The 26,517-nt window shown below is 35.8% G+C and overlaps 1 protein-coding gene across 1 annotated transcript in view; it reads left to right on the top strand.

Moving 5' to 3' along the window:
- LOC129283005 (sushi, von Willebrand factor type A, EGF and pentraxin domain-containing protein 1-like) overlaps positions 1-25,617 on the top strand; it is a 71,024-nt gene extending 45,407 nt beyond the window's left edge. The window contains exons 26-35 of the mRNA XM_064114077.1: positions 5,141-5,323; positions 6,360-6,464; positions 17,101-17,136; positions 18,121-18,228; positions 18,798-18,833; positions 21,271-21,365; positions 21,865-22,057; positions 22,834-22,933; positions 23,726-23,981; positions 24,900-25,617. Coding sequence (XP_063970147.1) covers positions 5,141-5,323; positions 6,360-6,464; positions 17,101-17,136; positions 18,121-18,228; positions 18,798-18,833; positions 21,271-21,365; positions 21,865-22,057; positions 22,834-22,933; positions 23,726-23,981; positions 24,900-25,208 — 1,421 coding nt within the window. The 3' untranslated portion in view covers positions 25,209-25,617. The remainder of the gene's footprint in view (positions 1-5,140; positions 5,324-6,359; positions 6,465-17,100; positions 17,137-18,120; positions 18,229-18,797; positions 18,834-21,270; positions 21,366-21,864; positions 22,058-22,833; positions 22,934-23,725; positions 23,982-24,899) is intronic.
- Positions 25,618-26,517: the final 900 nt, after the last annotated feature.

The following is a 26,517-nucleotide window of genomic DNA, read 5'->3' as shown; positions in this document are numbered from 1 at the left end:
GGTGCTAGGTAATGGGAATTGGTAATTATTCTTAAACATTTCTTTTGAATTTTGAATATTGAGTCCAATTCATATGAGGTAGCATTGGTAGCCCAGACAATATTGCAATATTTTAAATAAGGGAAAATTATGGAATGGTATAGAGTTATCAGATTTTTATGAAGTAAACTATGCTTAAGTTTGTAAATTAAACCAGTATTCCTGCTCATCTTATGTAATACATTTATCATATGGTACTTAAAACTCAAAAGATTATCCAATGTGACACCTAAAAAGTTAATGGAATTACTTAATTCGATACGTTTATTGTCGATATAAATGTGAATATGAGCGTTGTCAATTGGATTATAATTATTAGATTTGTCAGTATGGGTTCGTGTTAAAGATTTATTTTTATTAAAATAGATGCATCTAGTTTTATTGATATTCAGGGACAACTTATTTGCTTTCAACCAGTCGGAAACATTTTGGAGTTCATTGTTCAGGATGTGGATGGTATTATTTAAATCTTTAGAAGAATAAAAAATACTTGTGTCATCAGCAAATTGATAAAAGGTTAACAAATTAGATGATTTACAAAGGTCGTTTATATATAAAAGAAATAACAAGGGGCCTAAAATTGATCCTTGCGGTACCCCAACGGAAACATTTAATGAAGAAGATAAGACACCGTGGACAAATGTATGTTGAACCCTATTTAAAAGATAATCCCTAAACCAGTCTAACGCGATCCCTCGAACTCCATATTGATTAAGTTTAAATAAAAGTAATGAATGGTCCATAGAATCGAAAGCTTTAGATAGATCTAAGAAGACCCCAATTATATGTTCGTCAGCAATAAATGAATCCATTATTTTTTGTTTAACTTTTAAAAGAACATGCTCACAGGAATAAGTGGGTCGAAATCCGTATTGAGAATCACTTAAGATATCATTACTGTTTAAAAACTTATGTAATCGATTATATACTAGTCGTTCAAGCAATTTGGAGAAACATGGTAAGAGGGATATTGGTCTATAATTTACAAATTTATCGGGGTCATCTTTCTTAAAAACGGGAATTACTTTAGATTCTTTGAGTTTTGAAGGTACTTTCCCAGTTGCAAAAGACGGATTAAATACGTGAGCTAAAGGCAAGGCAATGGCATAAATGACACGCTTAACAACTTTACAATTTACGTTATCAATTCCACAACTTGCACTACTTTTAAGGCATTTACAAATATTAATCAATTCATTTATATGTACAGGTGATAAAAAGAAGGAACCAACCACATTTGTTCGACAATAAAAGTGAGAAGAATGAATAGATTGTGGGACCATATCACTAATATTTTTTCCAACATTTACAAAATACTCATTGAATGCATCAGATATTTCAGATGGTTGAGAATATATTTTTTGATTACATTTAAACACTTTGGGGATTAGATTTTTCTTCTTACCTAATAACTCATTAATAGTTTTCCATGTCTTTTTTATACTACTCTGATTCATATATAATATTTTTTTGTAATATTCTTGACGAGATATACGAATGATATTAATAAGTTTATTTCTAATTTTTTTAAATTTTCTCTCGTTACTGGCAAGTCTAGTTTGGCAAAATATTTTGAAACATTTATTCTTTTTTTTTATTAATCTTAAAATTTTGTTGGTAACCCACGGTTTTCTATTTCTTCTTCTCCTTTTTTGTTGTTGACGAGGAAAATGTTTATCATAAAGTTTGATGAACATTTTCATGAATAAATTATAGGATTTGTCAGCATCGATACATGCTAGTACTTCACTCCAGTCAACATTATACAGTTCAACAAAAAAACTATTGATCGTTGATTCATTGATTTTCCTTGAAGTGTAATATTGGGCTGAATCATTCTTAAGAATTCCTTTCTTGTAAAAAAAAATTGGCATGTGATCAGTTATTGGAGAATAAAGCACACCCGAGATAATATCACTTTCATTTGTTAATATATTGTCTATAATAGATTGAGATGTATTAGTTACACGAGTTGGCAAGTTAATTTTGATATAAAAGCCATATTGTGCAATTGTATTCATTAAGTTGATAGTACTATTTGAAGTCATATTCAATAAATTGATATTATAATCTCCAAGTAGATATATTTGTTTGTTTTCTTTTGAAAGTTTTTGCAATAAATCGGAAAAATATTCAGCGTATTGACGAAGATTAGATTTCGGGGCCCTATAGATTATTCCAACTATAATACTTTTAACATTAGGTATATTGATTTCAATGAAAATAGATTCACACGAAGAACATGTCGGATTTAGATCATTGCGTAATTGATAGAGTAGTCGTTCATCTAAATATACTCCAACGCCTCCTCCTCTACCGTCTTTTCTATTATCATTGATAAAGTTATAACCATCCAATATGAACCGATTTTCGTTTTCTGAGTTTAACCAAGTCTCAGTTATACCTATAACAGTAAAATTGAAAGAAAGGCTGCTCAGGTACGCAGAAATTTTATCGAAATTTTTTACCATGCTCCTCGAATTAAAGTGGATAGCACTGAACTGTACCAAATTAGGGTCAATAGATTCTTTGAAGTCATCGTCGGAATAGTATTTGCAATCATTTACATATTGTTGATCAAATTCAAAATCGAGAATAGGAGCAGAATCATTTAGTCTTATATCTTCACTCATATTATTTAAATCATCATATGTTATAAGTTGATTGTTAGTTTGATTTACACAGTTAAGAAAATCATCATTATTGATAGAGTAGAATGGGAAAACAGAACACAAATTAACAGGCATGTAATTTTTCAACAACAACAAAATAAGTATTAGAATAAACGAAAAATAAAAAAACAACTAACAAACAGTAAATCAAAATCACATTAAAATGGTCTTTGCAAATAGACCAATACTAAAACTGAATAAAATGTAGTTTGAAAATTGGGGGGGAGAACGAAACCAAAAATATAACAAAGAATGCATGAAATGCATCAGTGGATAAAAAATGAATATACAGTTATGTGTTCATGACTTTTTTTTCATTGTTCTCATTAATTTCATTGTCTCTGTCCAGTGATGTTATGTCGGTGTTATGTTCTTGTCATAATCATTCTTTCATCATAATTTCTTCAATTCTTCTTTGCTATGAATCACACGTTTGATGGTATTTCCTCTGGTTGCCGGTAGTAAGACGATTACGCGTCCATCTGAAGTCCATGCTTCTTTCACCTTCTGATGCTGTTTAGCTGCATAGAGTAGATCCTGGTTGGTCTTCGTCAATGCTTCATCGATCCCGATACCACTTCCCTTCAGCTTCCTGCGCATCTTTAGGATTTCAGCTCTCTTGCGATAAGTGGTGAGCTTCACTATTATCGCTCTTGGTCTCGATTTCCTAGTTGGTGCTCGCGCTGTGCCGGATGTGGATTCGGTTGCTTCGTCACGGTTGGGAGCAGCGATCCGGTGTGACCGGTCAATGTCATTCGGGGTCAGGGATACCCCGAGACGCTCAGTCACAAGCTTGCATATGACGTCATCGGTGTTTTCACTCGTACGGGCATTCCCTTCACGGTTCATCTCCTCAACACCGTAGAACTTTATACAATTTCGACGAGAGTATTGGTCAGCATCGTTTAAGGTCATTTTTAAGTTGTCTATAGATGATTGTTGATTACGCAATTGATCATTTAATCTGGTAATTTCACCTTCCTTTGATTGCAAGATTGCCTCAAGCTCCAGTAGTTTGACGTCATTGTGGTCAAGTCTCTCCATGATGTTTTCGTGAACTTTTTCAATCTTTGACAATCGTTTATTAAGTTTACCCAATTGTTTGCCTATCGCTTTATCGACCGCCTTCTCAATGCCTTCGTAGTAATCGTCGCTTTGGAGATATTCTTGAATAGTTTTCATGGCGGCTTCTTCAGCCTTGGATTTGGCAGGCATAATGCTAAGCTCAGTTATAACCTATAGGGGAGATGTAATAACTCAGCAACAAAATATCAATTAAAAGATCCAATAGTAGAAAATGAAACGTTTAGGCAACCAGAGTTTACTATGGCTGATGTTACCATTCCGACTTCTTCATATTGTGCATTTTCCACCAATACATTTCCACAGATAGAAAGAGAGTAGTTTCAAAACATATTCGATGACAGATGTTAACTCTATAAACTAAAGGCAACGGGGTAAATATATGCCTATTTATAGAATGGTATCAAAACATCAGCTAACTCATGTACAGTGTTTTTCTTGTAGCAATTAAAAGTATGTGGCGTGCATATAAAGATATTGAGGCACATAGGTTGATGAAGTATATAGTCACGTATATAGTCACCTTAGCACTCCAACGAATAAGACACATGGGACTATAGCCATTCACTGTACTCTATAACACGGACGTATCACACCAGGTACTCTCACCTTCATAAAGTTCAGAAATCCTCTTTCAAACTTCAAAAATCACATTTCACAATTCCAATTCACTGTTCCACGATAAACAAAGTAACACAACAGAGAAACAAAGTCCTTTGCATTATGAAATAAGAGTTATATCAGTCATTTTCGCACTCTCAGATCAGATCACCGCAGATCACCAGTAGTTTTCAATAAAAATCTAAAATCTAACACTGATTATAGAAATGGTAACTACTGAACTTCTTTTGCCCAAATTGAGAAGATATATCAATGACTTTGGAACTATTTTTTGACTGGCGAAAGAATTAGGGCTATTTTACTGTTTCAGTTGATAAATTTGATCCCATCATAGTTATATTCATAAATGGCGATTGATTTTTAAAATGAGCTGGCTACGATACCCTTCCCTGGTCAGATATGGAATGTCAGATACATATCCTCTCCATTGGTAGTAAACATTCGACCCTCTAATTTTACGTTTATTTTTTAAAGAATTTTTCGAAAGTGCCATTTACGCGCGTGACACCATGTGCAAATCCTGAACGAACTTTTACGTTCTTGCGTGGGGGGGGGGGGGCTGTCGGGAATATCAAAGAAAAGGAACAGCTCAATCACTTCACATAATGCACTTAAAGAGTTCCTACTATATTCCAATATCAATAATTAGAAGAAATTTACAACAAACACTCTTTTTGACAGAATATATTTGTTTATTACTTCTTTCTTTTTTGTTGTTAAATAAGTTTTAACATGCAACGTATCATCGATAGAAGACCCCTTACTTTCATCGTGTGAAAATGGATTTCCAGTAGTCTACAGTCAAGAATGCACCTTTTCTTGTCAAACTGGTTATGAACTAATTGGGCCATCATCTGTTAACTGCACAAGCACCGGATATTTCTCTGAACTATTTCCCAAATGTCAGGGTAAGTGAAATAATACGAAGTGAGATGAACTGTATAAATGAATTTAACTTGACATTCGTGCATCCCGAGGACGATCGGTGGGAAGATATCACAAACAAATCAAACGAATGACGTGGATGCACAACTTCCAACAAGTAGTTCCTCCAGACCTTAATATGAAAATAGAAGTTACGTAATAGTCCTCAGTGGATCGGTCATTTCCATACAAGCTGATGTTACTATTGTATAACTTTTATTATTTATCTGTAGTTGATTTGATGACATATTTGTTTTGTATTTGCCCGAATAAAGTAAAATAGAATGAAGTATTACAACTGCTAAACTACTACGTTCTTGCATCTCGGGGACACTATTGGGACTTTCAAAGAAAAGGAACAATCGAACACTTCGCAAAATGCATTTAAGAGTTTCTAGGCCTACTGGATATCAATATCACTAAATAAAAGAAAAGTACAACAGTCTTTTTGACGGAATATATTAAATTTTGTTGATAACTTTTTTCTTTTCTTTTGTTCAATAAGTTCTTCAGCCGCATTAATTCATTATTTTTGGGAGATTACAATTATGATTATTATTTATGATAAATTAGGTTAATTACATTGATATTTTATTTTGCATGAAGGTAAACGTGAAATAATTTATATATTAAAGAAATATTGAATATTCGTATTTGTTATTATGTCACATAAACGTTTTTTGTGTGTGTGGAAACTTCAATAATAAGATAGGTATTCCAGAAGGTCTTCATTTCACTTCATTAAAATATATTATATTGAGCATTTTGTTTTAATTTAATTATTGAACTTAAAGGAAAATATATTCTATGAGTAGAATACTATCATTCAATCTGTGAAGGAACTTGCGATGAATGTATCAACTCTGATCCTTGTAACTCTGCTCCTGGCTATACTGGAATTAACTTCTCAACAGGTAAAATCAATCCTATTAATGATACAGGACAATGCGCAATAAACATAAAAAAATCCAGCTACCTCCGTTCTTAAATCAATCATTTATATTATTAATATATTTACAGATATCAACGAATGTGCATCGAACCCCTGTATACGTGGGACCTGTGTGGATGGTATCAACTCTTACACTTGTGATTGTCCTGAAAATTACACTGGAACAAATTGTGGTTAGTTATTTCTTTATCTTCTTTTCTCGAGCCACGTTTTTTTTTTAAACAAACAATATTTATCGTTGCATCTATGTGTGTTGTCTCAGTAGGGAAAAATTAATGTTCGGAGGATTTCTATTCATGATTTCTGTTTTGATCAATAATCTATGTGGGTTCTTATTGGACAATTGGACCTCTCTATCCTTTTTCCTTCTTTATGTATCAATGTAAATACAAAAATAACGTATAAAAAAGACCCCTCCCCGCAAAAAAAAAGATATACAATGTATTTTCCAACATGTTCCTGAATCCACCCATGATCATGGTCATATTCTTGACCTCGGGAAGGAGGTAGCATTATTCATAATTGTGGCGTGAGAAAGTGTCTTGGATCTGATCATTATGTCGTGGAATTTGATATATCCAAACAAAGGCCAGCCAAACAATCAATTGTTTCTACAACCCGAAAATACAGAAATATTGATATGGATAGTTTTAAAAGTGATCTCTTTAATAAATGAGTTCTCTAAATTAGAAATCAATGACGCAAGTAATGTCAATACAGTCTGTGACACTTTTGAGAAGATTATTTTGAAGGTCATTAATTCACATTCTCCACCAACTACCAGGGTAAGAACTACTCGACCACTTTGTCCGTGGTATAATGATGATATTAGAGATGCCCGTCGGGTTTGGCGTAGGTTAGAACGATAGATGCAAAAACATAACTCTGATGAAACTCGTAAGGCTTATAAAGAACAACATATCAAAGTAAACAAGCTAATAATTAGTGCTAAGGAGACTTTCTACAAGACTAAATTAACAACTGCTGACAGTAAGGCCATGTTTAAAATTTTGAATAGCTTCCTTAATAAAGGGAAGAAAGTCTTACCTGTTTGTGACGATTATGATAAATTGAGCAACTCTTTTGCTGACTTTTTTCCAGGATAAAATTGCAGATATTGATGGTCAACATTTAGAGTTCAACACACACAGTCAAGTTACTGTTGATACTCTTAATGAGGATGCAGTCATGACAAAATTCACACTTGTGTCAGAGGAAGATGTTAGAAAAATAATCTGCAAACTTCCAAATAAATCATGTTAGCTTAATGTTATTCCAACATGGCTCTTGAAACAATGTATATCACCTATAATTCCACCACTAACAGCTATAATTAATTTATCTCTCACTTCTAGTGAGTTCCCTGTATCTTTGAAACAAGCGATTATTACACCTGTCATTAAAAAGCATCTCTTGATATGAATCACTTAAATAATTATATACCATTTTTCAATCTTAAATCCTTCTAAAAAATTATGGAAAAGTGTGTCTCAGTTACACACTCACACATGTCAGACAATAAATTACTGAATCCATATCAATCCGTTTACAAACCACAACATGGCACTGAAACTGCTCTGCTGAGAGTTAAAAAAGACATGTTGTGTGCTTTCGATAACCGCAAAGCTGTATTTGTAATTTTGTTAGATCTTAGTGCCGCTTTTGACAGGATTGATTTTGATATTTATGACAAAAGACTCACACAATTTTTTCGGAATTCATGGATATGAGCATACCTTACAATTTGGTGTGCCACAAGGATCTGTGATTGGCCCAGGAATGTGTAGATACTATACCTATCCACTTGGTAAAATGATCGAGAGTCACAACCTAAAATACCATATCTATCCAAATGACACGCAGATTTACATTGAATTCGATCAAAAAATACCCGGTGACACTGTCGTTGCATTGCATAAGCTTCAAGTATGTATTAGAGAATTAAAATCATGGATGACTGTCAATAAACTGAAGTTAATGAGGAAAAAACAAAGTTCTTTATAGCAGCTTCTTCCCATAATATGAATTATCTTAATAATGTTTCCTTGGATGTTTGTGGTACACAAATAAAGCCATCCAATTCTGTTCGTAATCTTGGTCTTTATTTTTATAATAACATGATTATGTTAAATCATGATACCTCTCTTGCACGCTCCTTGAATTTTAATCTGCTCAATATTGGAAGCATACGTCGCTATATCGATGAAAATACGTGTACTCATGTAGTTAGATCACTTGTTCTCTCACGTCTAGACTACTGTAATTCACCCCTATACGGCATTAATGTTAAAGACATTTAAAAACTGCAGACCGTTCAAAATAGATCAGCTAGACTTATTTTTAAGGTAAATCGTAGGGAACATACTTAGCCATTATTACAGTAGTTGCATTGGCTTCCAGTCTCTGAACGCATTGTTTTCAAGATTCTTGCTCTTGTTTTTAAAGCACGTATGGGGGAAGCACCTGGTTATCTATCAGACATAATCAGTAATTACATTCATATGGGCAATACTAGATTCCTTAGATCACATGCTGACCAATACCTCCTTACACACAAAAGAAGTTTTAGTTTATATGGTGATAAAGCATTTGCTAATTTTGTGCCCAAATTATGGATTAAACTGCCTGTAACACTATGATCTGCTGACAAGTTTAAAACTTTTAAATCTCTGCTTAAAACACATTTATTTCCTTAGTTGAATTTTTTTCTTCTTATCTGATTTGTTGGTGTAACTATTGGTTTAAATATTCACGTTTAGTTCTCTTTCGTAAGCTTAGGCCTGGTGTTTTTAGAGCCCTTGTGAGTTATGAACCTGCCGGATTGCCTTCTGGGCAAGTTCCTTAAACTGCGGGTGAACAGGGCATTCAGATCAGGCACCAGTCCCCGTATATATATTTTTAATCGCTGTTTAATGTAATTTCATTGTTATTATTAGTTATTTATTGTAAAGCGCTTTGATCATATTTTGGTAAAGTGCTATTTACGTACCTGTTATGTATGTATGTATTAAATAAAAATAAAACGGACGCATTAATCTATCGCACAAAACAATGTACTTTTACAAAATGAGATAGTTATGTTATTTTATGAATTCATTTTGTGATTTTATAATTCTTTCATTGTATTGTAATTATAATCTACATTTTCTCTGAATACTCGATGTGAAAATTCTAGTTATTTTGTTCATAAATGCAGTTTCAGAGTGAATGTATGTATGTCTTTTTTCACTCATGTTTCGTCCAAAATTGAAGGCGATATTATTAGGACAGAAGAAATGATTTAACCTAATTATTATGGAATGGTACCAGCATAATTACCATACATTTCTGGATTGTTGCCTGAAATTAAGCATAAATTGGATTTTTGTTTCACCTGCATAGCAGACTGAGACTATCGGCGCCGCTTTTCCGACGGCAGATCAATTCAATTCAATTTATTTACACTCTCAATAAAAACATGAACAACATACATAAGGTACATAAGTAAAACATTGTGACAACATACAAAAAACATATTTATGAGAATGAGGGGCCAACAAAAAAGAGCAGATAGCCTTATTGAGCGTTGACCCAACAACTATAAGACAAAATCAATAAATATACCAAAAAAAAGATAACATAAATGAAAACATATATTAACACATACATTCAAAATATATAGCGTAGTTATACAAGCAAATTAAGAATACAAACTTAAAAGATGTAATTTATAATAACGTTTGAAAGAATTGAGGGTTCGGCATGTTTTAATAGAATGTGGTAAATTATTCCAAAGAATAGGTCCTTGAAAATAAATTGAGTTATGAGAAACTGAGGTACGTACTCGTGGTAAATGATAATTAAATAGACTGCGGGTATTGTGTTGATGAATCGAAAAATTAAGGCAAAATTTAGACATAATGGAATCAGGAATAAGTGATTTAGAACAAAGATACATAAATATTGCGATGTTAAACCTATTTAAATCAGACAAAGTAAGTAAATGAAGATCATGAAAAAGTGGCAAGGTATGGGCATTATAAGGGCTATTACAAATTATCCTCACTGCCTTTTTCTGAAGTATATATAATATGTTTATAAAACAATCAGCGGAGTTAGACCAAACAATATTGCAGTAATTAATATGTGAGAAAATTAAAGCATAATATAACATAATCAAAATATATTGCGGAAAATGTTTTAATCTATATAAAATACCAACACCTTTAGAAACACGATTGCAAACGCCACCAATGTGTTCATGCCACGAGAGTTTATCATCTATATAAACTCCTAAAAATTTAAAAAATGAAACGCATTGTATAGTTGAATTGTTGAATCTTATTTCCACTCTATCTTTCTCAATTATTTTCTTTGTAAATATCATAAATTTTGTCTTAGTTATGTTTAAAACTAATCGATTGTTAATCAACCAGTTATTTAGTTTTTCTAATTCATTATTAAAATTATCCTGCAAAGAAACAATATTGTGATGAGACATGAATACACTGGTGTCGTCAGCATATAAAATGAAATGTAATAGTTTAGATGAATTGCAAACATCATTAATATATAACAAAAAAAGTAAGGGGCATAGAATAGATCCTTGGGGTACTCCGCATCGAATCGGTTTCAAACATGAATTATTATTACAAATTGATACAAACTGAAAACGATGTGATAAATAATTATTAAATAGTTCCCAGAGTAAACCGCGAATTCCATAAGCATATAGTTTTTTTCATTAAAATATTATGGTCTAACGTATCGAAAGCCTTGCTTAAATCGAGAAATAAACCAATCATATATTTTTTGGAATCAATAGAATCAGAAACTTTATGAATAAAATCAAGAAGAGCCATCGATGCGGAGTAATCCTTACGGAAGCCATACTGACCATTGTGTAAAATATTAGAAGAAGTGAGACATTGGTATAGTCTTTTATATAGACATCGTTCAAAAATCTTAGAAAACAAAGGAAGAACTGAAATTGGACGATAATTTGAGACGTCATCTTCACGACCATTTTTAAAAACAGGAATGACCTTTGCTATTTTGAGCTTATCTGGAAAGAGACCTTTGGATATAGACAAATTAAAAATTGAACGAAGAGGTGAACAAATGATTGGAATTATTTTCTTAACAACATTAACATCAATTTCATCATACCCTGCACTCGTTCCGTTTTTAAAAGAAGATACAATATTTAATATTTCATTACAAGTTATTGGAGTAAAATAAGCAGAACGGATATTCCATGAAAAGTCTGGCTGTTGATAATTACCAGAATAATGTTCAGTATTAGTAAGATTATAACCGATATCAACAAAATAGTTATTAAAAATATCACACATATCAGCTTTATCAGTAATAATTGAGTTGTTAACATTTAAGTTTGATATATTAGAACATTTTTTACTAGATCGAGATCCGAGAGCTTGATTTACAATTTTCCATGTCACTTTTATATTATTCTTGTTACTGTTGAATTTATTTTTGTAGTAAGCATATTTTTTCTTTTTCATTTCATTTGTGACCATGTTCCTATATTCCTTATAAACCTTTTTTCTATAATCGGTTGGATTCTTTAAATATTTTCTATAGGCTTTCCACTTTTTCTTTATCTTTTTAATCAACTCTTTGTCAATCCATGGTTTAGAAAAAGATTTATTTTTAATACGTACTTTATGCAAAGGAAAACATTTATTGTATATTTCTAGAAATTTATCTATAAAAGAATTGTAAGCAAGATTTGGGTCTTTCTCATCTAAGTTCCAGGATATTTGCTCTAAACATTGATAAAACTTGCTAATACTAACTTCATTTATCGTCCTTTTCAAAATATCATTTGTCTTACCTTTAAAAATCAGATTATGACATATACAGAATATAGGAAGATGGTCACTAATGTCATCTAATATTACTCCACTCGACAGTTTTGTTAAATCATTTGTAAAAATGTTGTCAATTAATGTTGCCGAATGTGAACTTACACGAGTGGGATAATGTATCAATGGAAATAAGGAATTTGTCATCAAAATGTCTAAGAACTTATTAACATGTTGAGAAGAGGAAACCATTAATAAATCAATATTAAAATCACCAAGGAAATATAGGCTTTTATTTTCACTCCTCAAACTATGGAAAATATTATCAAGTGCATTTTTAAAAACAAAGAAACTGATTGATCAGGTGGCCTATAAAAAACCCCTAATATAATACTTTTATTCTGTGTGATTTCCACTTCGACAAAAATGCTTTCAATATATACATCATTAATTTCAATATCTTTTCTAGATTTAAAAACAAGATCATCCCTAACATATATACCGACTCCTCCACCTCTCTTATTTTTTCTATTATTAGACAGAAAATTATAACCATCAATATTGCATTGCACACTATCGTCTTTTAACCAAGTTTCACTTACACCAATTATAGACAACTTAATAGATAGGTAGTTAAATAATGCAATAATATCATCAAAATTCTTCAATATACTTCTGCAATTAAAATGAATCATCGAAAATTTCTCATTCACACTGGTAGTTTGATTATCATAGAAAGCATTTTTAAAAGCCTCATGTGTATAATATGACTGATTTTGCCGATATGAATTTTCATCTAAGATACTAGGAGACAACATACGCGATATTGCATTCATATTTAAATTGTTAACAGCACGCTGATATGTATTGTAAAAAGACATGCAGGGTGCTGCATAATGAATGTCCATCAGCAGTTAATGATTACAGAGAGGAAAGAGATGTAATACGGCTAATATGGAGTCTATAAAGGAAAGTCAATGTAAGCAAAATAAGCTCACCATTTAGTTCGGAGGTGAGGTAAAGAGAGCATGGGAGTAACACCGCTGTTGTGAATGCATCTTCTTTGGTTGTATCATAGAGGGAGTAGATTTCATCTGGCAGGCGTTTACTTCTAAGCTTATTGCAGAATTCTTGTCTGTGAGTGTCTAGGTGAAAACATGATGCTGTAAAATGGACAATGCCTTCTGCTTCTTTCCTGCAGAGCCTGCATTTGACTATTGTGGTCTTCTTTAATTTCACAAGCATTGCTTGCACTGGATATGTCTGGCTTAGTAGCTGTGCTCTAACAACTACTGCTTGCCTGAGAAATCTCGAGCTGCCACAGTGGGGATACAGGTGGTAGGGGTTCCGAATGTTGGTGGAGGTCCAGAATGAGAGCGTTTACTTTGCTTGGATCGCCTCCAAGGTATCAAGTATGATCACGTTGTTTACTGCCGTTTTTACTGTTTTCTTCCATTGAAAGTAAGGAATCGGGTCCAGTGTAAGTGAGTGAAGGTCTGGTAGCTAATTTTTCAAAAGGATGGTTTGCCAGGCTCTGATTGTGACCGTTTGCTTGGAGAGGGCATGAAGAAAGGTGCAATATTCGAAGCGTTAGTGAGGTAGATCAAGCAACTGCCCTATCAACTGAAGCTTCACAACATCCATTTGCGCACTGATAGGTATTAGTCCAGTCAGAAGGTGTACCGATTCATCAGCTGCAGACTTGGGTAGACCAAGAATCTGCTTGAACAGTTGAAGCTGTGACTGGTCGAGTCTCTTTAGCATACCCTTTGTAAAGTTAATGACTGCTGCTCCATAGAGCATGCGGGTGACACAGTACATTCTCCATAGTCATGATAATGCTGCACAGTGTTGTGGTAGGAGGCCACCTGTATATGCACCAGCTGCAGTGATAGAATAAAAGGTTTTCAGTCCTTTGGCAATCATGTCCTCAGTTGGATCTCTCCTTGTGCTAGCTTTTGTAATGCCAAGATGAGGATGCATTTGTGCAGTTTGCACTAGGTCCTCTCCCGGATGCCAGGCATATTGCTGTGAGGTGTGTTTTCCATTGTTGAAGGCAATGATGCAGCTTTTGGATGGATTGATTCTGTATTTCCATTCGTTTGTATAGCTGTTTGTGACATCAAGCATAGATTGTAGTTCACTTGGTGAGTTACTTAGAAGGATTACATCATCGGCAATGACTAGAAGACCAGAATATCGATCTTGTAGATTACAGCCAAGATTCCTCCTACGTAGATGCTTGGTGAGTGCCTCAATGAATGTAATGTAGAGGAGTGGAGATCAAACTCCCCCTTGCCTTACTCCTTGACGAATTGGGAAGGGCTCACTTGCTACATCATCCAAAATGACTTGACTCTGAAGATCTTTGTACAGAGAGTGGATCCTATTAAGATGTACAGGATGAATGTTTGTGCCCCCTAGCTTATGGAAAAGACCCTGATGCCAAACTTTATATAAAGCTTTCTCAGCATCTAGGAGTGTAACATAAGTGGATATTTTGTTTGCAAAATTAAGTTCAATAATGAGTTCAAGACAACATGAGGTCAGGATAGAGGAGTGATGTTTTTGGAAACCAAACTGAAGTTCATCTGGAATATTGTTTTTTTTTTTCAAATGAACGCTGGATCCTTGGTTTAAGGGCGAGTTCATTCAATTTGCACAAAGTAGAAGTCAGAGTTATTCTACGATAGTTTCTTGGGTCTTTCACATCTTTGCCTTTCCCTTTGTGTAGAGGAACGACACGTCCATTCTTCAGACTTGAGGGGTGAATGACGATACCATGATATTAGGTGTGTTCTGTGATAATATCGCCAGGTCCACTAGCTTTCCCTTTCTTGATGCTGGCGATGGGTACATCAAGCTCATGGGGTAATAAGGGCCGATTCCTGTAGCATTGGGACAACCTCATTCAGTTCAAATTGATCATTAATTGTTATCTGAGAGATTTCGGCATTCGGTGCAGGTTGATCCAAATCTGTGAAGCAGCACTTCCAACCAGCGGCTACATCTCCTTTCTCGTATGTGTAGCCTTGGTTCTCAAGCACTTTTGTTTGTCGTTTTGTGTTGTTGGTTCGTTGCCTCTTAACCAGCTGGTAGAAGAGCCTGGCATTTCCCGCTGATGCAGATTCGATGCTGGACAGGGGCCTACGATGTTCTACGGCACATGCCTGTCTCAACCTCTGTCTGAATACTTTCTTCAAATGGAGGTAGACATCATGCAGAATTACTCCAATGGGCTTTCCTTGTCTTTCCAGCGTTTCCATGCATGGTTTGCTTCGGAATATGCTTCAGCATCTTGTGTTGACCATTCTGCTTTACCGAGACGTTTTTGGCAAGGTTTACTGTGAGGGAGATATTTTGACTGCTGAAGCATTGCTTGGGAGAGAGACAACAGAAGAATTTCACTGTCATCTATGTTGGTAAATAGATCCATTGCTATCTCTTCTATAGGTACCGTGTAGAGTTCCTGGAGAGTATCGTAATCAACTTGATCCCATCTTATTTTTATTCTGGCAACTTTTTCTGGTTTGTGAGGGGAAGAGCTTGGCGACTTATTTATCTCCTCAAGAGAGGTCTGAGGAGTACTAGGATCCCATGTGATGGTGACGGAAAGTGGTCGGATATGTTCAAAGGATCATCCTCCTTTATAGACACAACTCCAAATCGTGGTAGCGCAGATAAAGGTATCAGGAATCCATCAATGTTTGACCTTTTTTCCCATCATCCGATTGAAAGGTAAATTGTTCAGATAAACAGTGCTCGTCTATGGTACTCATGCAAACAGCATAGTTCATGAAAGACCTTATATATTCCAGTGTCTTTTTATTGTTCTGATGTACTGTGTCAGCATCAAAATCTCCAGCAATCACTACAGGGGTTAGATTGTTTGCCCGGTACACATAAGTGTCTGGTATGTGCGTGATGATTGCTAGACAGACCTGGTACTCTGTGAGATCAGCAGATGAGGTGCCGCTCGGAATGTAACAATTAATAAGGAGTATTCTTTCATTCGAAGGTGCAAGGTTGAGATTGGCTGCTATAAATCTCGGTGACTGTATGTCAGGATGGTCAATGGTTTCCTGGTGGACGTCTGAATATACTGGATATGGTGGGAAATTATCTTGTAATGAAAGATAACTCACTCGCAATTTGTTACCATTGGGTGCTTGAGCGCCATTCTTTGGGTAAAATGTACGACTTGAGACTGTCATAGGCTCATTTTCTCTTGACAGCCATGAGGGTGGTGGGAGGCAAGGCCTATGTTTGGTCGGTGAATGCTTATGTCTCTCTTCGTATTGCCTGACAGAGGCATGCTGTGCATTGCTTGCAGTTGTACGAATGGAAGATTTCTTGTAAGACGTCTGACCTGGTGGTAAGGAAGGATTACGTTTTATTGCTCCTGGGCAATCATTTTCCATTCGTCGCTGGCTAACCTTTCCTTCCTCCTGTACTACATGTACATCAGATTCATATGTGACAAGGGGTGCAAACCTAATGCTAGTTGGTAAAGAGTAGGCATACATGCTATTAAGATTAGTATTTACAGCTTTGATTTTGTCTTTAATCCCTTCTTTATCTCTCTGACCACTCTTGTTTGCATGGGAGGAAGGGCGATGCAGATCTTAAGACCATTTTTTAGATATACAGGTAGGGCATAGAGATAGTCACTCTCCATAGTCACCTGTCATATGAAAACAGGGTTTGTGGGCAATTTTGGTCCACCGTGCAGGTACAAATCGAAAAACACAAACGGAACCCAGTGGTGTCACATATTTGGTCTACAAACCTGTTTCTCCAATGCAAGGGTCAAATTGAGAAACATGCATTTAAAGTGCTGGGAGAGTTTCTGGTAATTTTTCTCGGTTTGTCGTGAGTTTATCATGATTTATCGCGAAATGTCAATGGGAGCTAAATAAGCCTCCAACTTAATTTGTTTTTACTGTTGACCTATTCTGATTTCAATGATAAAACATTATACCACTCTTTATTTCTTTTTCAGAGTGTTCTACAAATGACTCGCATTGCCCCTCAGAAGGTAAGTTTTTCGTTAAATCAGACACAGCTCATTTGGAATAAAGGGAAGTTGACCTTTACAATAATTGGTTGTAATAAATAAAAATGTACCTGTTGTCTTGAGAAAAATACTTCAGAGAATAAACGAGATGTCATGTTCGAGCAGCTCCCCCATACATCGTGAAATACAAATTCTATATTTTTACTGGAACATGATGAAAATGAAATATTTTTCGTAAATAGTATACAATGATGTGTCAGGTGAAATATAACCCGCACAAATAGAATCCCTTCAACTTAATTATATATTTTAAAAAAGGGGGCGGGGTTCGCTTGTGACATCACACAACTTTGGACATTCACAACTCTTTTATTTCTAATGAAATTTCATTAAAACTTTAGAAGTATATTTTTTCTGCTTAATTAAAAACTACATATCGTTATGATGATGCAATTATTGTCGTGACCTTATCAGCTATATATGGGATATTTTTGACAATTTCAACTCCCTGTGTAGCAGTTCACGACTCATGCAGTATATTGTCAAGTTATTATCTATTTTGATGGATTCACCACACTTTGTGTCAGTACTGGGATGTAGCTCACCGTCCCCGGATTCAGAGGGCGCTGCTTGACATACGTAAGCATTGCGGCCGGCGCCAGTTGCCCATTGACACCAATGTTTTCATGGTTATACGTCGCGTACACAAATGTCATGTTCCGAATGCCCGAGCTCTGACGATTCTCAGTTCGCATATGCTTCGGCTGCTGTTCGAAGATCTTGGCAGGTTGGCCCCACCCCTTCTGCTGCGTGCAGTCACGTCAGCAGATATTTGGACCAATACTTGTAACTGTATTCCTGGCTATACTGGAATGAACTGCTCAACAATTACAACAACAAAAAACCCCACTCCCTTGAATAATACAAGATAATGAGCAATAAAAGAAAAAAACTCTGCATTCTCCTTTCTGAAATCAATCGTTAATAGTATTCACCTATTTGCAGATATTAACGAATGTTCATCAGAACCCTGTATGAATGGTGGGACCTGTGTGGATGGTATCAACTCTTACACTTGCAATTGTCCTGTCGAATACACTGGAACGAAATGTGGTTAGTTATTTCTTCATCTTGTTTTCTCGAGTCACGTTTTAAAAACAAACATTATTTATCGTTGCATCTATGTGTGTTGTCTCAGTTGGTAGAGCGCCCGTCTCACCAACTGGAGGTCGGTAGTTCAAGCCCTGGTCGCCTCAGACCAAACAGACGTTATTAAAATATACTAGTTACTGGTACCCTGTTTGAACATAAATGGCGTTCAACGATTTAAGGGTTAGAACAACGTTGGTCTGTCGCTGTACAGTGGCTGCCGCCGGCGGGCCCTCGATCATTTGGGCAAAATTAATTTTCGGAAGATTTCAATTTATGAATTATGTTTTGATCAATAATCTATGGGGGTTCTTATTAGACAAGTGGACCTCTCTATCCTGTTTTTCATTCTTTATGTATCGATGTAAATAAAAAAAAACGTATAAATTTGTATCGGTTTATCGTGAGTTTATCATGATTTATCGCGAAATGTCTATGGGAGCTAAATAAACCTCCAACTTATTATTTTTTTACTGTTGACCTATTTGGATTTCAATGATAAGACATTGTACCACTCTTTATTTCTTTTTCAGAGTGTTCTACAAATGACTCGAATTGCCCCTCAGAAGGTAAGTTTTTGTTAAATCAGACACAGCTCAATTAGAATAAAGGGCAAGTTCACCCTTACAATAATTGGTTGTATAGTAATAAAAAAAAAACACAGCTGTAGGCTTCGTAGAAATACATCAGAGAATAAACGAAATGTAGAATTTTTTTTTTGTATGACGTCATCTTCGAGCAGCTTCCCCATACATCGTGAAATACAAATTTATATTTTTATTGGAATATCATGAATATGAAATATTTTTCGTAAGGAGTATAGAATGATGTGTCTGGGGAAATAGCCCCCCAACTAATAAAATCCCTTCAAAATAATTATAAACGAAAAGGGCGGTTCGCCTGTGACACCACAAAATCAAAACTGAAAATTCAAAGTTTTTAACTTCGTGATTTCTAAAGAATCTTCGTCAAACCTTTACCAATATTATTTCTGCTTTTATTAAAATATGCATATCGTTAAGATGATGCAATTGATTCGTGGGTATCAGGAAAATGAGGTCAGTTTGTCCCAACACCCTGTGTGTCAGTATGGCTACTCGTTTATTTGCTGGTTTTTTATATAGAGATATTGAATTACTGACTGCTTGTCGTGACCCCCATCAGCTTTGGGACATTTTGACTATTTCAACTCCCTGTGCTGCGTTTCTCGATCGGCTCTTGCAGTATAGACATGGTGTTAATTTCTTCAATTACCGGATTACTTAATTCTCAAAACACAATTAATTTCCTATTTATTTTATTGGTTTTTTCGAGCCGTTTATTTTTAATTGTTTTTTCGATGAACTTTGTTGGAGACACTTTTTCGATCATACATGCAAATAGCATAGCAATCTGTTTAAAACCGAAAAAAGTAAAAATAGTCATACATTTATGATTTTCGGAAATTGTGAGGCAAAATTCACGTACTGTAGCGAACGGTACAAAGCCTGTTGAGCAGATAAGCACAAGTTTTCCAGATGCGCAAAAATCAATGCACTTGTAAAATTTGAGTTAGTAATGTTATTTTATAATACATTCACTTAATGCATTCATTATTCTTTCATTGTATGATATTAAGTACATTCTCTAAGTGTTTTGTTGTGGAAGTTTAAATCATTTTTTGGAATATAAACGCGGTTTCAAAGGTATTTTATGTACATATTTATCCCCTTATCAATTGTTTTCGTCCAAAATTGATGGTAATATTATTGCGACAAAGAAATACTGAAACCGATTTTTACTACATTCTAAAATTGTATTAGCGTTTTACAATCGCCAAAAGTGGTTTACATCCCAGAGGCATTTTTACAAGCCGTGTCACCACCTGATGACTTCAACTGTCATTTTAGAGAAAGCAGTATACTCCAATGATCATTGCCTACGCATCCATCATTACCAATTATGATCACGGCATAGAAAGGTTGTACACAGACCCCAAAATAAACTTCCAACGTATAAATAGCGACTTTTCGCATTTACTACGGAGAAACTCTCTACAACGCGCCGATTCCCTTGAAAATGCAAGCTAAATCACAATGGAGAGCTGAGAGGCTTTTGTCGAAAGTTGGTGGACCGGGAAAGCATCGGAATCTCTTGGCTCTGGACAACGACATATTTGCAATTGTTCGTCTGGTGCAAATATTCGGATGATCTGCTGTCCCAGTCCACCAACTTTCGACAAAAGCCTCTCAGCTCTCCATTGTGATTTGGCTTGCATTTTCAAAATAAATCGGCGCGTTGTATAGAGAATGTCTCCGTAGTAAATGCGAGTTTATAGGGCGGACATTTCTTTTGGGGTCCGTAAACAACCTTTGTATGACATGATCATAATTGGTAATGATGGAATCGTAGGAAATTTGAGAAAAAAAATAACCCCTTAAATGCGATTTCATCGTTTCTGAGGCCATTCTCTCTATGTAAAAAAAAAAAAAAAAAATATCGATTTCATATAAGTAAATTGTGCGTTTTGATGACCTAAGGTTGATGCTAGGGGCTTGACTGAAATAGAAAAGTGAGATTGTGGAACGCATATACATGAAATTGTAATAAATCCTGTGTTTATTATTCATCGAGAATTTATCGATTGACTGGGTTGCATTTATTTCTCATTTTCAAGTTGAAATAAAATAACGGAAGATGGAAACATTTTACAGAAAAAGTTCTTGAGATCCAATACTAATTTCAATGGCACTTGTATTAGTTACAATCAAGAAAAGGAACCAGGGAGGCCATCAGCATCGACAAGATCTAAATTCTTTGGACAATTGATAACTTGTGTTTTACATATGCTGCTAGATTTTCTAATTCGTACTAAATTATCGTTTAAATCTTTTTACTTTAATGATCTTCATTGTATACGATTTAAACGTTCGCCAATTATATAGACATGGCAAACGTTGGTTTGCATTTTTAAACAACACCACTTCCTTGAACAAGGCTTGCCATTTCCATTTCTCTTTTAAAAAGCATTGATGGAGGGTAATTTCATGGGTGAAAACGTTGTAAGTAAACGTGCAGCTATTCCTATTGGTTCATCAGCCGTTCAAAACCTACAGGACAGGGTAAGTATGGGAAAATGAATTTCTCCTTTAAAAATGCACGCATCGAAGGCAAAAATTGAATATGTCGTGTCTTTTGCGGCAAGAGTGCCGTGAACTAGTCGGGACTATCATGCTATGGAACATTGCCGCAGTTCATGCTTAAGTTGTCACGAATTGGCACGATCGAATTGTGCTAATGAGGGACCCCAAAATCATGCAAGTGCCATATGACAGCATAAAACTTCACTTTGAGCATGGGCGATTTCTACTAGCTTGACTGCAATTGGTTCAGTACCTGAAGAAAACTTTATGGTTTATTGGTTGGACCTGATTTCACTCAAAGATTAAACACTTCTGTTATTTCTCTCGCACAATAATTACAAATATTGGGATATGCTTTATCAATCATAATTAGAGGGCTCATGTAACTGATATAGGCACAGTGCTGTATGCATTTCTACCTGCCTAGCTGACTGACCACTTACTATTATCACTAATTATTTTTTCGTTACCATTACAGATTGTGAATGCGTTGGAAAGCCTACCAGAAGTTATCAGTGTAAACGGAACTGCTATTTCGGCAAATGATGACGTCATTGGTTTTATTACAGCAAGGATCAGACTCGATGTTACCTTTAATGGTGACCTAACAATTCAACAGTTGACACCATTCCTGATATCTGCTATTGAGGATTCCGGGATTACCGTTCAGAGTAAGTTTTAATTTATTTTTACCTCATGATAAGAATTCTTGTTAGCAGAATAGGGAAGTCATAGTCTCAAGATGGAGCAATGAGAAATGGATGATTAACGCACGAGCCTTCCTTTGATAGAGTACCGAAGTGTGACGTCATCAAATTTCTAATTTTGCATTTCAGCATTTTTGATACCATAACTTGGTGGAGCATGATAAAATACCTCCACTACCAAAATTTGGTGCGAATGGGTCTATGGGAGCCTGAGATATGACCTCATGAATACATAATTAGCCACATTGAAGTCGATGTATTTGGCCTCAGTTGCTCCTAATTTATAGAACCAGGCCAATAATACGTTGACTTCAATGGGGCTAATTATGTGGCAGTGGCAGTGGAAGTATTTCATCATGCTCTACCAAGATATGGTATCAAAGATGCTGAAATGCAAAAAAAAAAAGTTTTTTGTGACGTCATTACTTCAGTACTCTTTAAGGGCACACAGCCCTTTTAGTGTCTACAAATGCATTTTTCGATCGTATATTTCTTGGACTTGGTTATTATCAGCCTCGTTGGCTGAATATGCCTTTTAATCTATATGCGTCAGATTTTGGCCAGCAAAATTAAGAACCACACGATCTCTGTGATATAGAAATTGTTATCAAAGTTGTAAATTTCCACACACACAAATAATGACCTTAAAAATAAGATATATTCCAAAGGCCCGGCTAACACATCTTCCATAATAAACACACAGTAATTTGTTTCATACTTAAATTATTTTTCACCCACAGGCCTTGGGCTACTGACTAACCCCTGTTCCCTGGGAAATCCATGTATTGATGGATCTACATGCGAGAGGGTCGACGATACCTCTGCAGAAGTCCGCTGCATGTGAGTTTCCTGTGTGTATTTGAGATCACATTAGAGAGTTTTCACACAACGACGCAGAACGAATTTAAGAACACAGTAAATATATTGAAAATGCCCGACAAATGACAATGAACAGCTGGGAGGGCTTTGCGAAACTCAATAGGGACAGCACGTCCGTCGTAAGTTTCGGTGCTGACGAAAAAATTGCAAACATATCGTTTGTCCAGAGTCCAACTGCTGTTTTGATTCACCAATTTTCGACAAGGAAAAAAATCAACAATTTTTGACAAAGACTTCTTAGTTGATTTTTTTCATAAAGGACATTTGACAATGCATTTACTGTGTTCTTGAATACGTCGTATGGCGCGGAGCAAGATTTCCCTATAATCTAGTTGATTATTGATATGCATGTGTAGGGATCGAGCGGCTGCAGGTTTATAAAAAGGCAACAAATCACAATAATTGTCTCTATTTCAAAATGTACACGTACACATTTTCCCAAATAAAACACATGGAACTAATATTGCTAAAGGTAATCCAGAACTGCACATCGATTTTCCAGGATTTAAGTGATTTTAATCACCTTCTGCGCCAGACAGTTTCTGCAATATCAATGTCTAATCACGAACTGCTTCTTTCAACTCATGGCCTTATTGACGGCGGAACACGGTAGGATGAAAGTAGAAAAAAATATGAAGATAATGTTATTCAGAGCATAATGACGGTCACATGTTAGTGAATTCATTAACTATTCGATGAGTGTCCATCTTTAATAGGTCCATGTGTATATATACTCCTTTTTTATCTTCAAAGACAAAATATGGTCACAACAGACACACCGGACACTGCCACAGTGCTCATTATCGGCCTTCCCATAATCGCCATCCTGACCATTTTCATTGTCGTTGCCACGTGTTTCGTTTGCTTCGCTGTCCGCCGGAAGAGATGGGAGATGCAGCAAACGAATGGTGGTTCTTCTTATGGAATACCGGGCTACTTCGGACGGCCACCAGGGGGGTATGAACGTCCTCGACCGCGAAGATACCCAATGGACAATACACTTTCACAGGTAGGTCTTAATGGAGGATTGCATAGTTTGCAAGAAGGTGCCATGCAAGTATGTATCATTGCCGTAGTATTACCGCATATGTGTGTATAAGCATCCTTTTTTTAAATGAAATTTTCAATCTTTGCTACATGCCATTTCCACATACGACGCTACATGATAAGGACGTCCTACATCACTGAAATATACAAATCTGGTCTGATATGGGGAAAATGGATAGAGCCACACCACGCTTTGGGGGGCACCGGAAAAGCTGAAAAGTTCTCCAAAAGACAAGCGTTTCACACTCTTTTTCTCTTGCGTGTGCCTGTTTTCATAAGTGATGCCATGGCCCCCATTTACTGTCAGTTGTGTCACGGAGTACCTTCCCTGTAGCGTCAAGGTCGTGTGTGCGGTAGCATGCAACGAGCTATATCCAGGGGGTTTTATTTATCGAGTTTCCCATTGGACAATTGCAGAATTTTGCGATATAGATGGCGACAAACAGGAACAATGATAGAAAAAAGAAATCATGAATTCAATCGATTTCCAGTTTACCAACTCGGTGTTTACGAGGATTATGGTAATGGTCTGCAAATAATATAACTTTCCTACTGCCTTAGGTGACATTCGAGAAAGTTCACCTGTACCTGATGGATTTTCTAGATAACATAAATATTGGTAACAGCTATCCAAGCAAGGCAACTTTTAATCCTTGGAAAACGACAGCATAAATTTATGAACGTACATGTATATTATGTATAACATGGTTAATGTAAAGACAACTGAGGAACTGTCTTAATTGTGCACCTGACGTGACTATCGTTTATCTTGTTATTTTGTATTATCATGCTGTGAATATAAATACTGGATAATTGTGTCGATTAGTATTATGATAATGCACCATGACAACAGTGGGCCTTTATCTATCAAACCTTTCAGCGTCGCATTTCTGGAAGGGCAGGTCGGAGGCGAAGCAGGAGTGTCGGCCCCGTGTTCCCGGCGCACACCGACCCTCGGTTGTTGCACGAAATGAACGTCAAGCTTGAGATGGGATTAGATTCTGGCATGGAAGACGACGCATCTCCCGGCTTTAAGTATCACTACGCGGTGGACGACAATGGGTTCTCGTACGGAAACCGAACCGGTGGTTACCATGGTTACTTAACAAACGGGCCCTACCAACATGGCGCCACGAACAGGAGCGAACAGCGTAAAGGCTACAATGGAACACTGGACACGTACTTCTGACCGGGCTCCAAAGACATCACTTACTCCACATCTTCAACGATACACGATAAGTGAATGTAGTGTATATAACCGCGAATTAGGCGCATTTACACCTCATGCGATAGTCGATCATAATCCTTTCGGAGCAGACGCAACGCCCTGTCGATACAGACCAATGATTTGGACAGTTTTTAACTGGGCGTGTGTGTGCTGGAATTGGAAGAAATTAACAGGGCCCTATCCACGGAGGATTATTCTATCGTAAATGGGGGTGCTGAGCAATGTCACAGCACCCCCAGTAACAATAGATAATCCTCCGTGGCCAGGTCCATGAAAATGAATGTTTATGAAAATGAAAAAAATGAAAAAATGAAATGTTGGTGGTGTTGCTGAAGATGAATCGTGAAGATAACGAATGATAAAACTGATGAAGCATATGTATTGTATATCAATCACGAGAGAGGTTGTCTTTATGCCATAGTTACACGAACGAACCTACTCTTTACATAGTGAATAAGCGCAAAAAAGCTTAACAAGTGGAATGCCTCTGGCGGTCTCACCTGCATCACGCGATTCAATACAGCAGCAGTGCTGACTTTGAAAACTACTATAAAATGATTATTCACAAAAAACACCATTCATATAATGATACAATACTACGTTCATTGATATTTGACCTTGATCATGTGACCTAAAACTTGTCAGTGATACTTGATTACCCCTATACCCACATTTTATAAACTACATCTATAGACTTTGAAAGTTATAACAGCAAACTAATAATTACCTCTAAAATGGCCAAAGTTCAATGACCTTAAATGACTCTTATGTCCAAGTTTTATGAACTAGACCAATATACTTACATAGTTATGATGGTAATTCAACAAATACCCCCAACATGGTTAAAGTTCATTGACCTTTGACATTGGTCATGTGACCTGAAACTCGCACAAGATGTTCAGTGATACTTGGTTACTCTTATGTCCACGTTTTATGAACTAGACCAATACACTTGCAAGGATATGATGGTAATTCAACAAATACCCCCAACATGGCCAAAGTTCATTGACCTCAAATGACCTTTGACCTTGTTCATGTGACCTGAAACTCGGATGGGATGTTTAAAGATACTTGATTACTCTTATGTCCATGTTTCAAGAATCAGATTCATAAACTTTTAAAGTTATGATGGTAATTCAACAGATACCCCCATTATGGCCAAAGATCATTGACCTTTGACGTTGGTCATGTGACCTGAAATTCGCACAGGATGTTCAGTGATACTTGATTACTCTTACGTCCAGGTTTTATGAACTAGACCAATAAACCT

The sequence above is a fragment of the Lytechinus pictus genome, chromosome 19, assembly GCF_037042905.1.
Source record: "Lytechinus pictus isolate F3 Inbred chromosome 19, Lp3.0, whole genome shotgun sequence".
Classification (NCBI taxonomy): Eukaryota; Metazoa; Echinodermata; class Echinoidea; order Temnopleuroida; family Toxopneustidae; genus Lytechinus; species Lytechinus pictus.
Note: the sequence above shows the minus strand (reverse complement) of the source record. Positions and strands in the feature narration are given on the sequence as shown.